Consider the following 17,037-nt stretch of genomic DNA (forward strand, 5'->3'; position numbering starts at 1 on the left):
ACGTGCAAGAACCTTAAACGGGCAGGTTTAGGTTAATTTATAATGTAGGGGACAGGCTGCTTCAGGTTCTAGAGCATTTGATTGGACAGGAAAAGCTGAAGTACAGCATGATGTTATCAAAATCATTGATCTATAGTAGCAGAAGTGAGAGTTTTGAATGTTTATATATTCTAAAGTCAAATTTTGTCATTGTCTGCATCCGAAATCGCACAATTTCCTATATAGTAAGCAAAAAACAGTATATGTGACACAAGAAGTATGTCCGAATTCACAGTAGCTTACATTCAAGTTATTCACACTATATAGAACGTAGGCCTATTTTTTATAGCGGTCGTGAAGTAATTACTTTATTCAAAATAAGTACTAGAGAGCTATGCGATTTTGGACGCAACCATTGAAGCAATGGCTTATAGATAACAGTAAGGCTAACCTATTCATACTAAAAGCCAAAAAACCTCAGTTTTGATGGCGACTTTAACACTATTCTTTTAACAGTTTATTTCATAGAAATTAAACGAAAGTAGTTAAAATTAGATCTTTTGTCATGCAAAAAGATTTCAAGAAGTCTTTTGTCACGAAAGTGGGCGGTGTTTTATCACTTAATTAAACCACCGCAGGTGACAGACATTAACGACGAACTGTGGAGCAGTTGGCCAAATCTTATCGTTGCGAGTTAAAATGATGAAAATCGCTGCGTAAACGCTGTTTGTTAGTCTCAACAAGCATGCATAATGTTATCCATCCCACATGTTTCTACACAGCGACGCAGTTTCACTTGTCAAAGGGACTGAGAGTGAAAAAACACAAAAGCGGATGCGCCGCAGACTGTTCTGATGTGTGACAGTAGATTCAGTCAATGTGCGATACTATTGGAGGAGCGAGACAGAAGCTCGAGCTCGGAGTGTGTAAACCTCGCATCAGCGCTTTGAAATGGGGAGCCGGGGGGTGGGCAGGGGGGTTATATCGTAAACTAAAAGACATACGCGGCGGATCTAAACATCTAAAGCTTAAAATGTTCTCTAAAAGGACAAGGGAACTGATAAAGACGCACTCGATGTCAAAGAAGAGCCGAACAGGAAGCAGCCAAGCGCCTCTCAACTCTCCATCAGTAAGTCGCACAGCATCTCTCGCCTTTTCCTCCTGCCAATCAACTTGATTGACATTTCACCCTCGCGCTCATGTTTTCGTGTCGTTTTCGACGTTGTTGAAACATATGTGTTTTTATCAGTGTTTTCAAAAACAAATATAGACTTTAAAGCGTATCATTAGACAGTTATGCTACAAAGAAAAGGACGGACTAAACTTCCTCAGTGTGATATGGCGCAGCAAGGTGCAAGAAGTTCAGGTTTTGCCTTACTTTAGACATTTTGTCATTTTAATTTCTGGTTTGAGGATTTTCTTTAGACTTAATTACTTTTCAAGGCATATGTTGCAATACAATTATGAGAAATGATGGAAAACGGTGTGGAAAGTTGATTTTGTAACGGACGGTAGCTGGAAATGTTAAAGCGTGGATCGAGTAGCAAAAGCTACAGTCCTTACGCCACGAGTCAGAGAGTGAAAAAATCAAACAGCAAAAGTAAATTGGACATCTTGCCAAATAGACCAAACGTCTGGCTCAAACAGGTGGGTTTTTATTGAAAACTACTGTAAATGTTTGTATGTTACTGTTAAAAATATGCATGTGTCGTGTAATAAGTTATGACAACATGTTTTTACTTTGCTTTAACTCAAGATAAGTCAAGCAATTATCAACTCTTTTTTTTTTAATGTTATACAAGATTAACTGATTTTAAGTCAGTTTAATGTTATTTAAGTTGAAATGACTTAAACATCCAAGTTGATTGTACTTAAAATTAAGGCAGCAACTTATTTTAGTGTACAAGTCAACCAGAGCGGTGTAAACAGATTGTAAATTATTATACTTTTTTTTTACCTTATAATAATTGGCTTAACATGGAATGTTTTATCTTTGTTCTAAAAAATTATCTTGCCGTTTTTTGATGGGGAAAGAATATAAGCAAGCTTCTATCTATCTGTTTAAATGAAATGTCATTTTTTGTTAATTGGATTTTGGGATTACACTTTGTTTTTTGGTCTTTTGACACATTGGTTTGTGTAGTAGTGCATAATTTTTAGGTGTTAGTTCATTATAGATGTGGCCTTTGAGCTACAGAAATGACATTTTTGGTTGCTTGTCCTTGTGTTCACGCTTTTAGGAGTGTTTGTGGGCCTCAGCTAGGCCTGTTAGTATGGCATCAGCTCTTCGGGGTGTGACAGGAAGTAGGCCACGGTTGCACAAACGCTCTTGTGAAAGAAGTTCTGTTTACTAACAACCGTCTATTGTAGTCAGCCACAGATCTTGTTCTCCATCCACAAACCTAAGTTTGCATGCCACGTTTATCAGTTTGCTCACACGGTTTCCCTTTTTTTGTCTCAATCCAGCTCTCTGCTCTTCAAGAGCAGCCTCGGAAAGATGTCGTCGATGCCGCCACCTCTTCGTCCCAGACGTCCTCTAGTCTGTCTCCATCCGTCCTGGAAGTCCCGTCTTCCTGTCCCGGTACTCCTATGACCCAGCACACTAAGCTGGTGGGCTGCCCGTCCCCAATGGGCACCCTAAAGCGGCCAACTTCTCTGAGTCGCAATCCTAGCGCAGCCGGCTTCCCTATCCAGTCTTGGGTCTTCAGTAAGGGTGCAGGAAAATCTGTCATCTCCCAGAGTCCTTCACCAGAGACGCCCGAGACCACAGTGGCTATTGAGGTGGAAGACATCCCGTCGCTTCTGCGCATAGTGGAGCGGTTTGCCAAAGCAGTGGAGAAACTGAAAGATGTTGTGCTTGAAGGTAAGATCGATGATGATTTTGTTGGAGAGAATCTATATGACATGGATTATTTGGGGTTTAAGGACGAAAAAGTTTTATAAACATTTATTAAACGTGTCCCCATATTTATCTTTTAACTGAGATGTGCACAACAGCACTCCATACTAATCTGCCTCATGACGAATTGCACGTCTTACCGCAAACATCACCTTCCGCTGTGGATCATGTGATTGTGGAGGAGAAAAAGGGGCGGGGCTGAGTTTGCTCAAGAGGCCCTGTTCTTTCTGTAGCTGCAGTGAAGTTGAGTTCCTGTGGTGCGCCACAGTGGCACAGGAAACGGTACTCTCAGAAAACACCCCCTTCCGCTCTCAGGACTCGTAAAGCAACGTCATTTAAGCACCAAACCTGTAGCCGTACCCATAAATACCGAAATCAATTATTATATTTGAAGCTTTCTGACAACTCGGAGCTCATGAACCGCTTTCTGACAGCTCGGTAGAGATAAATTAAAGGAACTTTTTAACAAGAGGCTCCTTATAAAAGCACTGTGTTGGTATCATGATAAAGTAATGGTAATACCATGGTACTTTGAGATATTCTGTTGCAGGGCTTTTTTTTTAAACCTTTTTTTGTGGCGAAGAATCCAATGAGAGTCAACCCTTTTAAATAAAACAAAAAGGCAGCTATAAATGTTCACATTTTGGGACCCATTTTGCATTTTATAAATAGTTATTTATTGTTTATATTAATTGTTTGGTTTATTATACTTGATTAAAGCTATTGAATAGTTAAATATTGTTTGGGAAATATTTAGTGTGTATTACACTGAGATCTTTGTTCTATGCTGAGTAAAGTTAGATGTATAAATCTGATAAATTCAATATAAATTCAAACTTTATTTGTATAGATCTTTTCACAAAAATGTTCCAAACCAAGAAGCAATCCCCTAAAAAGAAAACAAATTCTGTTCAACAATTCGTGAAAGTTGTGTTGCAAGGAAGGAGAGAAGAAATTTGTGTGTCTCTTAATTTTCTGGCTAACTCCTTTACTATGCATATAAATTAGTGCTGGGCAAAGATTAATTGCGATTAATCGCATCCAAAATAAGTTTGTTTTTGCATAATATATGTGTGTGTACTGTGTATAATTATTTTGTATATATAAATACACACATATGCATGTATTTATTTAAGAAATATTTGCATGTATATACTGTATATATTTATACATAATTTATATTATATATAAATATAAATAATTTATATATAAATAAATAAAAATTCTTAAATATATACATGCATATGTGTGTATTTACATATACAAAATAATTATACACAGTACACACACATATATTATGCAAAAACAAACTTTTATTTTGGATGCGATTAATCTTTGCCCAGCACTAATATAAATGATTAAAAAAAATTACAAACAAATTTTTTAGTTTAGTGTAGCTTAACTTGATTATCCATTCTGTTTGTCACAGAGTGGGAATTCATCTTTGACACTGGTATCATGCAAATATACATAAATACACCAACATAAATATTTACACATTGACACACTTCATAATTCCTTGACACATATCAAGCATCCCATAATAATATTAAAAAGGTTAATCAGAACAGCAAGTTAAAATAGAGCTATTATGCCAGCCATTATCTTGGATCAGTTAGAAAACATCCTCATTTCAACCATTTTGTCATGTTTTAGAAATATCCAATGTACTGCTTATGGCATGGATGGGTTTTAGTGGTTGACCCCATGGCACATTTTCCACCAGGCCTTTCTGTCTTCACCAGAAGCTTTTTTCATTATTATTATTCATTGCAAGTGGCCTACTTTAAAAAAAAAAAAAACGGTTGTTCATGCTTCCCACTGCTGTACAAGTCAGGTTAAAGAGAAACTCAACAATAACAGTTTTGGCCTAGGTGTTTGTACTTGGAGAGTTACAGTTAGGTGATACGACTGGAGGAAGTGGCTTGTAGACGTGCAGACGAGAAAGCAGTGCAACACAGTGCTAACAAACGGTCCGTCTTGCATCATCTTGACTGTTTTAGGATCAGTGCAGATTTCTTATGCTTCCTGTCAGCACGACAGACATTGACGTGTCGGTTAAAGGCTTTTTGGGTTCACCTAAGAAATGTCCTGGTCAGATTTCTCCCTATAAAAGAAACATTTCAAGAAATGATTTAAAACTAAGCCTAATTTATTTTACTAATTTGTTTTTGTTAGTTTAAATGGTTCTTTGTATTTGTTAATTGTTTGTTTCAGTTTTGTCCATTTATTTTGTTAAATAAATAAATAAATGGACAAACAAAAATATTTTTAATAAACTTTCTTGTTGTTTTTTTATTTGGTAATGTTTATTTATTGGTTTATTTTTTTGTTCATTTAAATTGTTTTATCTCTTTGTTCAGTTTGTTTATTTTAATTTTGAGTGTTTGTTTGTATTAACATTTTGTTATCAGTGAGGAAAGCAGAGTTGTTTGTCATTTTGGCAAGTTTCTGAGCTTGTGTGTCTGTAACCCATTTTCAGCTGATAAGAATGGATGTTGTGTAGAGCTGCACGATTAATCTTTAAAAGATCGCAATCTTTATTCAAACAGCCACACGATCTCATTCCTAAATGAGTGATTCTCTTGTCTATTAAACCTTTGACAAAATCACACTGGAACATTAAAATCTGTTCGCGCTGCTGCTGATTGTCATGTATAGGTATGAAACGACTTTGCAAACAGTCTTTTCAACCACACAGTTTAGTTATTTATGTTACAAATATACCTATTATCACAGAACTGGGGAAAGTTTATAGTTTGGATATAAACACTGATGTCTACTGAAGTGATCAAAATGGAGATTGGTGCTTCAAATAACGATTACATCGTTACGCCAGTAGGTGGCGACAGGTGACTCTGAAATTTATTGTCATTGAATCATTCAAGAGATTAATTCAAAGAAACTCAGATTCATCCAGTAATGAAACAAGTGAACTATGGAGTGAGCGAGTCATTGAATCATTCACTCAAACCAATTTTTTAAAAATGTTTAATTATCTGAATGAATTTTTTATATATATATATATATATATATATATATATATATATATATATATATATATATATATATATATATATATATATATATATATATATATATATTATAATATATTTCGTTCAGATAATTAAACATTTTAAATAGACTCCAGAAATTAAAATTTTTCAGAACACCTATTAAATTACATGTTATTTTGTTTAATCTGTTCAGGTTTGTCATGATTTCAGTTTGTCATGAATCATGATTTCAGTTTGAGACGCAAAAAAAAAATTCATTCTCAATTTATCCAGAATCACGCAGCTCTAATGTCGTGGATGGTCTTTTGCAGACAAACAGGAGAACCGGCGTCCGTTGGCCCATGAGTGTCTGGGGGAAGTTCTGCGCATCCTGCGGCAGGTCATCAGCATGTACCCGCTCCTCAACACGGTGGAGACGCTCACCGCTGCCGGAAAACTCATCTCACAGGTCAAAGGTTAGAGCAATCACATATGCTAAAATACCAAAAGAATGTGGCATTTGATCTTAAAGAATGGATTTGTTTTTTTTCTTTGTCAGTAGTGCATCCAGTTTTTAGACTGAGGGCACGTTCACACAACAATGATGTACTAAAAAACAGAAATATTTTTCCTTTTCGTAAAGACGACAATGTTGTCAAAACGATCCCCATTCACTCGGATCCACAAAAACAACTAAAAACGCTGTATTCATGCCAGGCCAGTAGTTGATGTCACTTTGTAAAGAAACACTACTATAGACTGAACACGTAAAGCGCGTAATGTCACCATTTTCACAAATTCGTTCAAATACACTGAGACAATAACGGTATCATTTTTAAAAAAAACTTTGCATTTTCAGGTCCCCAAAACGCCGTTGTCATGTAAATGAACGGCCAAAATGCACACGTTTTTAGTTGAAAACTGTCATGTCAACAGCGCAGAATACATTTGTTGTTGTTGTTTTTAAACCATTTACCAACATATTTTGTTTTTCCTTCAGGATACCACTATGAAGTGTGCAATGAAGCGGACAAGAAAGATTTTGAGAAGGCCATTGAGACCATTGCTGTAGCTTTTAGCAGCAAGTGAGTATGGAGAGCTCAGTGTGAACTGATAACACACAATCAATGCGTTTCTGACTCTGATAAGAAGTGATGTATGAAGTAGATGTGACTATCTATCTCATCATTGCTACTTTGTTTCTTGGAATTGCAAACTTTTACCTCTCAATTGCCTCTTTTTTTTTTTTTTTTATACACGTTTTGCAGTATGCATACTGAGCATTAATTTGCTGAATAATTAGAATACATGGATGGTGTATTACATTTACCAAAATGTGCAGTACACAGCCAGAGAACACTGTATCCCACAATGCAATGTGCACGACTTGATTTTCTATTTTGGATGTGATATGAACTGGAAGTAATTTCAGCCATGATTTTTAACATGTCTCCTTTTAAATAACTTATTTGATGCCTAGAGAGTGTCATTTAAATTAAAAAATTAAACAAATAAGTGAGGTCATGTGATAATCTTGCATAATTTAGCTTTCAATTAATTCAGGAGGAAATTAAACGTTTGTTTTTTTGGTATTTATTTATAATTAATTTGGGTTGAAAATTACATTGTTTCATTGGTATTTATTTAACTTTTTTGATTTGTTCAGGTGAAATTGCACATTGTTCCTTTTGGATTTCTTTTTTTTTTTTTTTATTCACTCGGGGAAATTACACGTTTCTTTGGTTATTTTTTTTATTTAATCTGAATAATTCTAAGGGAAATAGCATGTAGTTCCTTTTGGAAAGTTTTTATTTTTTTTATTATATTTTATTTTCACAGTCGTAATGAATAAATGCACGCAGGAATGTAGTTCCATGTGGCGTTCTTTGCATGCGTTATGAAATCTCTGTTAGATTATTGACATTAATCGCAGCTCTACAGAAATAACAGGAAGTTGATCTGTGGCTTCTACACTAACAGCCTAAAACCCTCACGGATCTGTTTTTGAGTTCGAGCTGATCATTATCAGCACCTGATGTACTGCTGTTTTCACTTCTAGTGTTATGATTCCTGATTATCAGTTTTATCCTGATTATCAGTTCTGCTGTCATATTCATCCGAATGGCGGCGCAAAATGTTGCTCAAATGTTCGAGAATATCTTGCGTTGATTTCCTGCGGCTGAAACATTAAATCATGCGCCAGTGCAGTGTAGCGTGATGCTGTTTTTGTGGTAAGAACAAAGTAAAGAGGAAGTTGTGAACCAAACACTAACACCGGCATCTGATTATTCTCCCTGGTCATTATAGGCATTTTAGTGGATAATTCAATTGCAGGTTGACTCGGTTTGCCCTCTAACGTTACATTCTGATACGTTCAGAGAAAGCTGAGATGTTCTTTCTGTCCTCAGTGTCTCTGAACTGCTGATGGGAGAGGTGGACAGTAGCACGCTGTTGTCTGTGATGCCCACTGAGAAGAGCAGGGTAAGTGTGTGTCAGTTTCACTGCCTGTAAAGAGCGGATGTTGGCAGCAGGTTTTGACTTCCTGAAAGTGCAGTTCTGTGATTCATGCTGTTGCTCTGTGACGCAGTTGTCCCCTGAAATAGGAATCACATGGAACGCAGTATGAAGGTGTTTTACATATATTTGTGTGTGTGTGTGTGTGTCTTCTCTCTTCAGTCTATGGAGAACCTCTCGGGTCACGAGCTTTTACACACACGGAGTGATTCATCTGAGCTGGGTACATTTTGACAAATTCAGACATACAGAAAAATAAGTAGGAATGCACTGATGTAGAAATTTGGCATTTCACAAAATTTATTTGGAAAATATATTATTCTAATCAAAAAGTCTCCTGCAGAACTTTTAGAATAATTTATTTACTTTTTTTATTATAAAACTCATGTATAATAAATTTATTTAGAGATCTTTAAAAAGTCTCCTGAAGAACGTTTAAAATTAAGATTTACTTTTTTATTATTGTACATGTATGTATTTTATTTACTTTAGAACTCATTGTATAATAATTAATTATTCGTTTATTTGATCTTTAAAAAGTTTCCTTAATGTTTAAAATTAATAGTAATTTTTATTGTAATGCGGGAACTTTAAAAATGTCCTTGCTGAACATTTATAATAATTATAATATTCATTATTATCATTATATAATATTAACTAAAGAATATTCTTACATTGTAAAATTGATATTTTTACAATACCCATTTATTATAAGAAAACTTGGTCTCCTGCAGAACATATATTTAATAATATGCATTTTATTTATTTAAGAACTCATAATTGCATATTTAGTTTATTTATTTAGAGATATTTATAAAGCCTCCTGAAGAGCATTTTTTAAAATTAATATTTATTTTTAATATTGCAATAAGAGAACTTTAAAAAGTCTCCTGCAGAACATCTATTATTGAGTTATATTTTATAATATTGACTTATTATATTATTATTAATCTATTATTATTATAATTATTATTATAAAAATCTTATTATAATAAAGACATAGGCATAATATTAATAATTATTATTATTTCAAATATTACATATTTACTCCCCCATAAATGTGTTTGTGTGCTGCAGCGATGAGCGCTGAAGAGGTGGACATTATCCTGCAGCGCAGTGAAGGTGGTGTGGACTCGGCTCTGACGTACGCTAAAACCATCTCCAAGTACATGAAGGATCTGATCAGCTATGTGGAGAGGAAGCTTGCGCTGGGTGGGAGCACTATAACGACAAATAGTGTTGTTTCTATATAAAACATGATTCTGATTGGTTGATCCACATTATGTAGTTATTAGGTTTTACTTGTTTATTTTCTGCCTTTTTACTTTATATTTTACATATTAAATTGCAATTCATATTTATCTAGAGCTGGAGTTCTCCAAGGGCTTACAAAGGATCTATCAGTCATGTAAACAGACCATCACGCAGGTGAGATTTGATGTCTGTCTGTCTGTCTGTCTGTCTGTCTGTCTGTCTGTCTGTCTGTCTGTCTGTCTGTCTGTCTGTCTGTCTGTCTGTCTGTCTGTCTGTCTGTCTGTCTGTCTGTCTGTCTGATGCATCTCTTTTTGTGTCCATCAGCCACACATGCCCTTCTTCTCCATCTACTCTCTGGCTCTGGAGCAGGACCTGGAGCAGAGCGCTGGGATGCATCAGGCAGCCTCCACCCTGAACAACCAGACCTTCATCATGGTAAAGCAGCCATGTCATCCTTTCATCAGTAATAATAGCTGTTGTTGTTATTATGAGGATGATGATTATGAAAAAAAAAAAGAATATATATATATATATATATATATATATATATATATATATATATATATATATATATATATATATATATATATATATATATATATATATATATATATATATATATATATATATATATATATATTAGGGGTGTCCCCGACTATGGATTTTCATAGTCGAATCAGAATCGTCATGCCTTGCCTATAGTCGACTAATAGTCGAATCATGTGTGTGGGGCTGGGGGCGGGGCTTTAACGTTTCAAAGCCGCGATGTACAGAAAATCACACAAAGATATAGAAGAAAATGTATAAAAACATTTTTGATCAATAAAACTAAGAAATAACATAAATAACTCCAGAAAGGCCACACTGCAGATTTGCATTTCACATGCAAATCAAATTAAATCGGCTAAATTACCTGTGCGAGCAGGCCAGCCTACAGCACAACATCGATGCACCGAAAAAATAAACAATTAATTTACTAAATTAAATTAGAACAGAATATAGGCCTACCTTTCTAATAAATAAAAATACAAAACGAAATAAATCAGAATCAAGTCACAGGATGAGGAGCAAATGTGTGCAAAATGCCTAAAGTGCAGGGGAACATATATTCAAAACACAAGCCACAAATAGTTAGATTAGATAACCCTGACAGATTAATAAATAAAATAAAAATAAAGAAATTATTAAAATAACGATAGCAGCCAGAATTTTCAACTTTGTCTTTTTAACTGCAGAAACAACAATAAATGCTAAACTGGAGAGGCAGTCTTTTTAGCTAAAAAATGTTCACAGCATCCAAAAATAAAATTAGAACCGGCTGAAAAGTTTTGAAATCACTTGTACCTGATCGAGAGAACAAATCCAATCTTTCACTCTGTCTGTGTCCGTTGGAGTCTTTTCAAATTGTGCGCACGGATAAAACACATTCTAACATGAAACCCAGTCTATGCGTGAAACATGTTAACGTTGGCCGGCAGAAGTGCGATCATGGTTTTCCTGATGCTAAATCCAGCCTTGGAGAATATCCTTTCTGATGGTGTACATCCACACTTTAGATTTTCTTATCCCAGACATTGTTAAAGATTTAAATCCTTGCCGCGAAGACGCTCCTCTGTCGGTCACGGATTGAGAGTGAAACTTAAATCTGTCACGGGGTGTTTGGATTTATTCACGCACGTTAAAAAAATATTTATTAAAAGCTTCTTACACATTTTTATATAGGCCTACAGCATTATCATAATAGGCTGAATATTAACGTATTGACATAAAAGCTAGTTCTATGTGAAATCAGACACTGAGCTGCCTCATATAGCCAAAGTGGCATGATCCTCCTTTCATAACACCTCTGCGAAGATTCGACCGGGAGATCGGTAGTCGAATCAGGCTCCTCCTATCGAAGCATCGAATCTTCGACTATTCGGGGTCACCCCTAATATATATATATATATATATATATCATGTCAATTATTTTTTTGTATATCATATATTAACTAATTATAGATTATTATATTGTTTTAAAATAGAGACATTTATTTTTAGTTTAAGATAACTTGATCTGCAAATCGTATTTAGTGATACAATTAATAATGTATAATTACATAATATTATAGTATTTATTTAAAGATAAGAGATCTTTAAAAAGTATCCTGCAGAATATATATATAATAATAATGATGATGATGATGATGATGATGATGATGATGATGATGATGATGATGATGTGGTTATTCATAGATGTATTATATGTAATTGTTGTTAAATATATGCTAATAATATGCTAATTATAATAATTTATTTAATAAAATATAATATTAGTATTATAATACAATTATTATTCATTAAGAACATATATTATCATTTATAATTGTTAAATATTTGATATAATAATTGTTGAATATATGTTAATAATAATTTGTTATTATTATTATTATTATTATTATTATTATTTGTATTAGTATTATTAATAATATATAAAAATGTATAACTGTTAAATATTTGATATAATTGTTACATTTATGACATAATAATAATTGGTATTAAATACATGTTGGAAATAATAGGTGTTGTGGTTAAGTGTTAATAGTAATTTTATTATTATTATTATTATTATTATTATTATTATTATTATTATTATTATTATTATTAAATGTTAGTTGTTGGTGAATATTTTCTACATTATACTTTTTAAAGTCGTCTTGTGGTGGTTGTTTTTGTTATTAAATATATAATAAATGCTGTTGTTGTTGAATGTTCTGCATGAAGTTTATTATTCCTATTATTTATTACTTATTCCTCTTTAATATATGTAATTTATTAGTCCTAATTCATTTTTTTTTTTCTAATTGTTCACTGATGGTGTTAATATCTTGAAACCTGGAGCATGAAGTATTTGGATTTTTGAAGCATCGTGTGCTTTGTTCATCCACAGCCTCTGCTGCTCCGCAAACAAGAGCACGAGAAGAAACGCAAGGAGATCAAGGAACAATGGCTGAAGGCCAAGAGAAAACTGGTAACATTTACTATCATTCATCTTTTTAGCTATCAAAAACGCATTCAAGCTCGAGCCAGGATGTGTCAGTACAGGTTTATGAAAGTTATGTGTTTGAACACAGATGGAGTGTGAGGCGAACTTGCGCAGGGCTAAGCAGGTCTACATGGCCCGCTGTGAAGAGTACGACAAGGCCAGGACTGCCGCTAACCGGGCCGAGGAGGAGGGCGGCAGCTCCACCACCAAAGCAGTCGACAAGAAGAAACGCCTGGAGGAAGAGGCCCGCAACAAGGTCAGCGCTTCCTGCCAGTTAAGACACAGTAGGAAAAGTGTTTGAGCAGGTTGAGTTTTTGAAACTGTGTGTTTGTCTCAGGCTGAGGAGGCGGAGGCCACATACCGGACCTGCATCGCAGATGTGACCACACAACACCAGGAGCTGGAGCACATGAAGGTCACGGTTCTGCGGCAGATCCAAGAGGTCATCAAGCAGACTGACCAGACCATTCGCTCGGTATGTGCCTACATACAGCTTAAAGCAAACATTTGCTATAGAAATCAAAGGTTTACAACTGCAACATGATACAAAGTTTAATTTGCATCATAAGAATAATAATCTAGCTAAATTAAAAGATCGGTTACTGTTGCTCGTCTTAGAACAACATTCATCTTACCATCAGAATTTATACTTCTCGATTATAATTTTTTTATTCCTTTATAATTTATTTTTTTATTCCTTTAAGTCTATAACTTAAGATCTTCCTTTGAATTAACATTTCACAAAAGTATGATGAACAAAATCACAGTAGGTCTAGGTGTCTTTATTACAAGAGGTATTTCACACAAGACTTGTTTATCCTTTTTTGCTAAATAATTAATCCGTCAAAGCAGTTTTCATTAAATATAGTAAAATACAGCAAATATTTTAGGATTTAAAAAGTACAGCAAATATATAGAGGCGGCATTTTAAAATGTAGTGAATATATTTGTAAAAATTGTAAAATACAGCAAACATTAAAACTATAGCAAATAAGCAAATGTTAAAATATAGGAAAATATAAGGAAATATTGTAAAATACAGCAAAAATATATTTTAGTTTTTTAAAAGCAAATTCATTAAGGAAATATTTTAAATGCAACAAAATATATTAAGGAAATATTGTAAAACATGACAACTTTATTAAGGAAATATTTTTCAAAATTATATAGATAGATAGATAGATAGATAGATAGATAGATAGATAGATAGATAGATAGATAGATAGATAGATAGATAGATAGATAGATAGATAGATAGATAGATAGATAGATAGATAGATAGATAGATAGATAGATTGATTGATTGATTGATTGTGTAACGGTTCACAAAATTCACGGTTCAGGTCGATACGATACACTTGTCATGGTTCGGTATGTTTTTGATACAGCAAAAAGAAAGAAATGCCAGAGAAATCCTTGATTTAAATTTATTTATTTTTATTTTTACTTTGAGCAATTCTATAGCTATAATTGACTCTTCTTAGGAGCATATAAAACAAAACAGCTCATTGGAAAAAATGAAATGTAATATTGTAGTAGTTATAAACAAAGGTTTATTTTAGTTCAGATTAACATTTGAGGGCAGCAATTGTATTCATAATGTGAAAATAAAACTGACGTAATGTTACTTGAAGGCATTATAGCCTACTATTCCTGCCAAACTTCCATGGTTGCAGTTAGTGTTACTACAGTAAATCCATGGTGAATGTTGCTAATCTGTGGACACCGGATAGTTCATTCATGGCACAATGTTTCTCCTGGTTTCCACGTCAGCGCTGTTTGATCCGTTAATAACGGAGAAATGTGAATGCTTCTCACTAGATCTCGCAGCAATGTTATTACTTCTGTGGCGAATTCAAATGCTTTCTTTACTGGCTCTCTTATTAGCGCTGTGTAGTAACAGTGTCGCATGATCACGATCGGCTCGCGCTGCACTGGTCCAAACTGATAAACGGTCCTTCAACCACACAATAACGAGCAGTTTTGTTTCTCTTACATTACGTTTGCCATTTGATGTTGGGCAATGTGGTCACGCCGGCGTCTCTTACTTTATGAGCGCGCTTGCCACGCGCAACGCGCCTACATTTGAAATAACGAAATTTTGGTCCAACAAGTTGAAAATGCGTACCGAAAACCGAACCGAAAGCCTCGTACCGAACGGTTCAATACGAATACGTGTATCGTTACACCCCTAATATATATGCTAAACTTTCTCCAGGTTAAGGGATTTTTAAACTCTGATCAGGATATTTATAGAGCTTGTTTACTTGGCTAATGACCCAGTCATGCATTACTTGCTGAAAAACTAATGAAAAACTAATCTAAATCCAGCTTGAGTGGTTTTAACTGTGTGAGGAACTCTTTCCAGGCCACCATCTCCTACTACCAGATCATGCACATGCAGACGGTAGCGCTGCCGGTGCACTACCAGACGCTGTGTGAGAGCAGTAAACTGTACGACCCGGGACAGCAGTACGCCACACACGTCAAAGACCTTCAGATGACCGAAGAGCCTGAGACGCATTATGATTTTGAGGCCTATTCGGCGTCCTCCAGCCAGTGAGAAACACGCTCCTACAACATGTCATATATCATGGAACTGGAGGTAGATCTTACGTTAACGTGTTCTCTTGAATTCAGGCCGTCGGCCAGAGCGCGTACCGACAGCGCTAACGCTGATGCTCAGAACAGCGCTGAAGTGCAGCAGACCACAGGAGAGGCGGGGGAGACGAGCGCCTCTCAGAAAGATGATCAGAAGAGGGGTATGTGCATATCTATATAAACATAAATATGATATTTATTTATAGATGTTGAGGGAGGGTTGGTGTAAGTACATAAAACAGACATGCAAATGGTTTTGATGCGTTTTTTTATTTATTTCCAGCTCGAGGTCTCTTGTCCCACAAGTCCTGGGGCTCCACAGTGAGTGACACAGACAGTGTGGGAGGAGGAAGTGGCCTGGAATCCCCGACTACCAGCACGGGTACAACTTATAAGCATATATGCTTATTTTATGCTTGTGTTTGAAATAAACCGGCCTATTAATTTATTATAATATCTTTAGTAAACTTGTGAGACTTTTTGTGATGGTGTTCCTTGACTACTACTACTTTTTCGGTAGGTGACATAAGTAAAATGGCCCGGACATCATCTACAGGAACCATGTCATCAAACGAAGATGTTGATGAGAAGGACTCAAATGTTTCTTCCTTTGAAACTCCAAGTGAGAGAAAAGCGTGCGCACATTTTCCTTTCTAATCTGTGCCCGTCATCTGGTTTCTCACTGTCTGCTCAACCTTTTGCAGATATAAACGGCATCGAGCCGGAGATTGTGGTGCCCACTGGGCCATTTCGGAACGTGGGGTTGTCGAAAGCCGCTCAGACGCACAAACTGCGAAAACTGCGCTCCCCGTCCAAATGCAGAGAATGCGACAGCTACGTTTATTTCCAGGGAGCGGAGTGCGAGGAGGTGAGGTCCACTGCGTCTTATAAAGCTTGTCCTATTGTTTGAAATAAACCAGGGTTATTAATGTCTGATGTCCTCTTTGCAGTGTTTCCTGGCTTGTCACAAACGCTGCTTGGAGACTTTGGCCATTCAGTGTGGCCACAAGAAACTCCAGGGTCGCCTTCAGCTGTTCGGGCAGGATTTCTTGCAGGTGTCCGGCAACAGTCCCGACGGGATCCCCTTCATCATCAAGAAGTGCATCGCTGAGATCGAGAGAAGGGCTTTGAGAATGAAGGTACGCAAGCGACAAGTCAGATTCAGCAGGTCTCGGCCAATAGAAATACAAGATCTTAATGGGTGCATCCTTCCCTCTCTCTCTCTCAGGGCATTTATCGAGTGAATGGGGTGAAGACGCGGGTGGAGAAGCTGTGCCAGGCGTTTGAGAACGGCAAAGAGCTGGTGGAGCTGTCACAGTCCTCACCGCATGACATCAGTAATGTACTGAAGCTTTACCTGCGCCAGGTGAGACTCCATTATATGTAAACATTTCGAAAAATCATTCAATATAATATTGTGGAAATTGGGCTGTTTTGTATATTATATTCTATCAAGTAAAATTTTAAATTATTTAAAAAAAAAAATTAACAGAATTTGCATTTGTTCACCCAAATGTAACTAATCTTTTCATTTTTATCTATTGTAAATGTATCTATTTAAATTATATTACTAATAAAAATATAACTTTAGGGGCATTTTGGGGTTCCTCAATTATCTAATTTATATATTTTTTTCAAATAAATGATATTCATTTATAATAAATATTTTATATTTGAGATATTATTAAATTAGTTATTTGGTGAACCCAACAAAAGCAAATTCTGTTTTTTTTTTTTTTTAATCTTTTATATATTCTATTCTGTTCTAT

General features: G+C 35.3%; 1 protein-coding gene across 6 annotated transcripts in view; it reads left to right on the forward strand.

The window, feature by feature from the left end:
* The first annotated feature begins 835 nt into the window (after positions 1 to 835).
* Positions 836 to 17,037, forward strand: part of arhgap45b (Rho GTPase activating protein 45b) — a 20,309-nt gene continuing 4,107 nt past the window's right edge. For 4 of the 6 annotated variants that reach the window (XM_084116854.1, XM_084116855.1, XM_084116856.1 and 1 more), the window contains exons 1-19: positions 842 to 1,108; positions 2,446 to 2,842; positions 6,207 to 6,350; positions 6,875 to 6,959; positions 8,283 to 8,355; positions 8,551 to 8,611; positions 9,466 to 9,600; positions 9,755 to 9,816; positions 9,967 to 10,077; positions 12,572 to 12,652; positions 12,756 to 12,923; positions 13,005 to 13,142; positions 15,036 to 15,226; positions 15,308 to 15,429; positions 15,552 to 15,650; positions 15,789 to 15,890; positions 15,973 to 16,136; positions 16,219 to 16,407; positions 16,497 to 16,634. In XM_084116854.1, the coding sequence (XP_083972980.1) occupies positions 857 to 1,108; positions 2,446 to 2,842; positions 6,207 to 6,350; positions 6,875 to 6,959; positions 8,283 to 8,355; positions 8,551 to 8,611; positions 9,466 to 9,600; positions 9,755 to 9,816; positions 9,967 to 10,077; positions 12,572 to 12,652; positions 12,756 to 12,923; positions 13,005 to 13,142; positions 15,036 to 15,226; positions 15,308 to 15,429; positions 15,552 to 15,650; positions 15,789 to 15,890; positions 15,973 to 16,136; positions 16,219 to 16,407; positions 16,497 to 16,634 (2,712 nt within the window). In that variant the 5' untranslated portion in view covers positions 842 to 856. Of the gene's footprint in view, positions 1,627 to 2,445; positions 2,843 to 6,206; positions 6,351 to 6,874; positions 6,960 to 8,282; positions 8,356 to 8,550; positions 8,612 to 9,465; positions 9,601 to 9,754; positions 9,817 to 9,966; positions 10,078 to 12,571; positions 12,653 to 12,755; positions 12,924 to 13,004; positions 13,143 to 15,035; positions 15,227 to 15,307; positions 15,430 to 15,551; positions 15,651 to 15,788; positions 15,891 to 15,972; positions 16,137 to 16,218; positions 16,408 to 16,496; positions 16,635 to 17,037 lie in introns of all 6 variants that reach the window. The other 2 variants (XM_084116859.1, XM_084116858.1) reach the window with 2 other exon arrangements.

This window comes from Abramis brama, assembly GCF_963993115.1.
Source record: "Abramis brama genome assembly, chromosome: 6".
Classification (NCBI taxonomy): Eukaryota; Metazoa; Chordata; class Actinopteri; order Cypriniformes; family Leuciscidae; genus Abramis; species Abramis brama.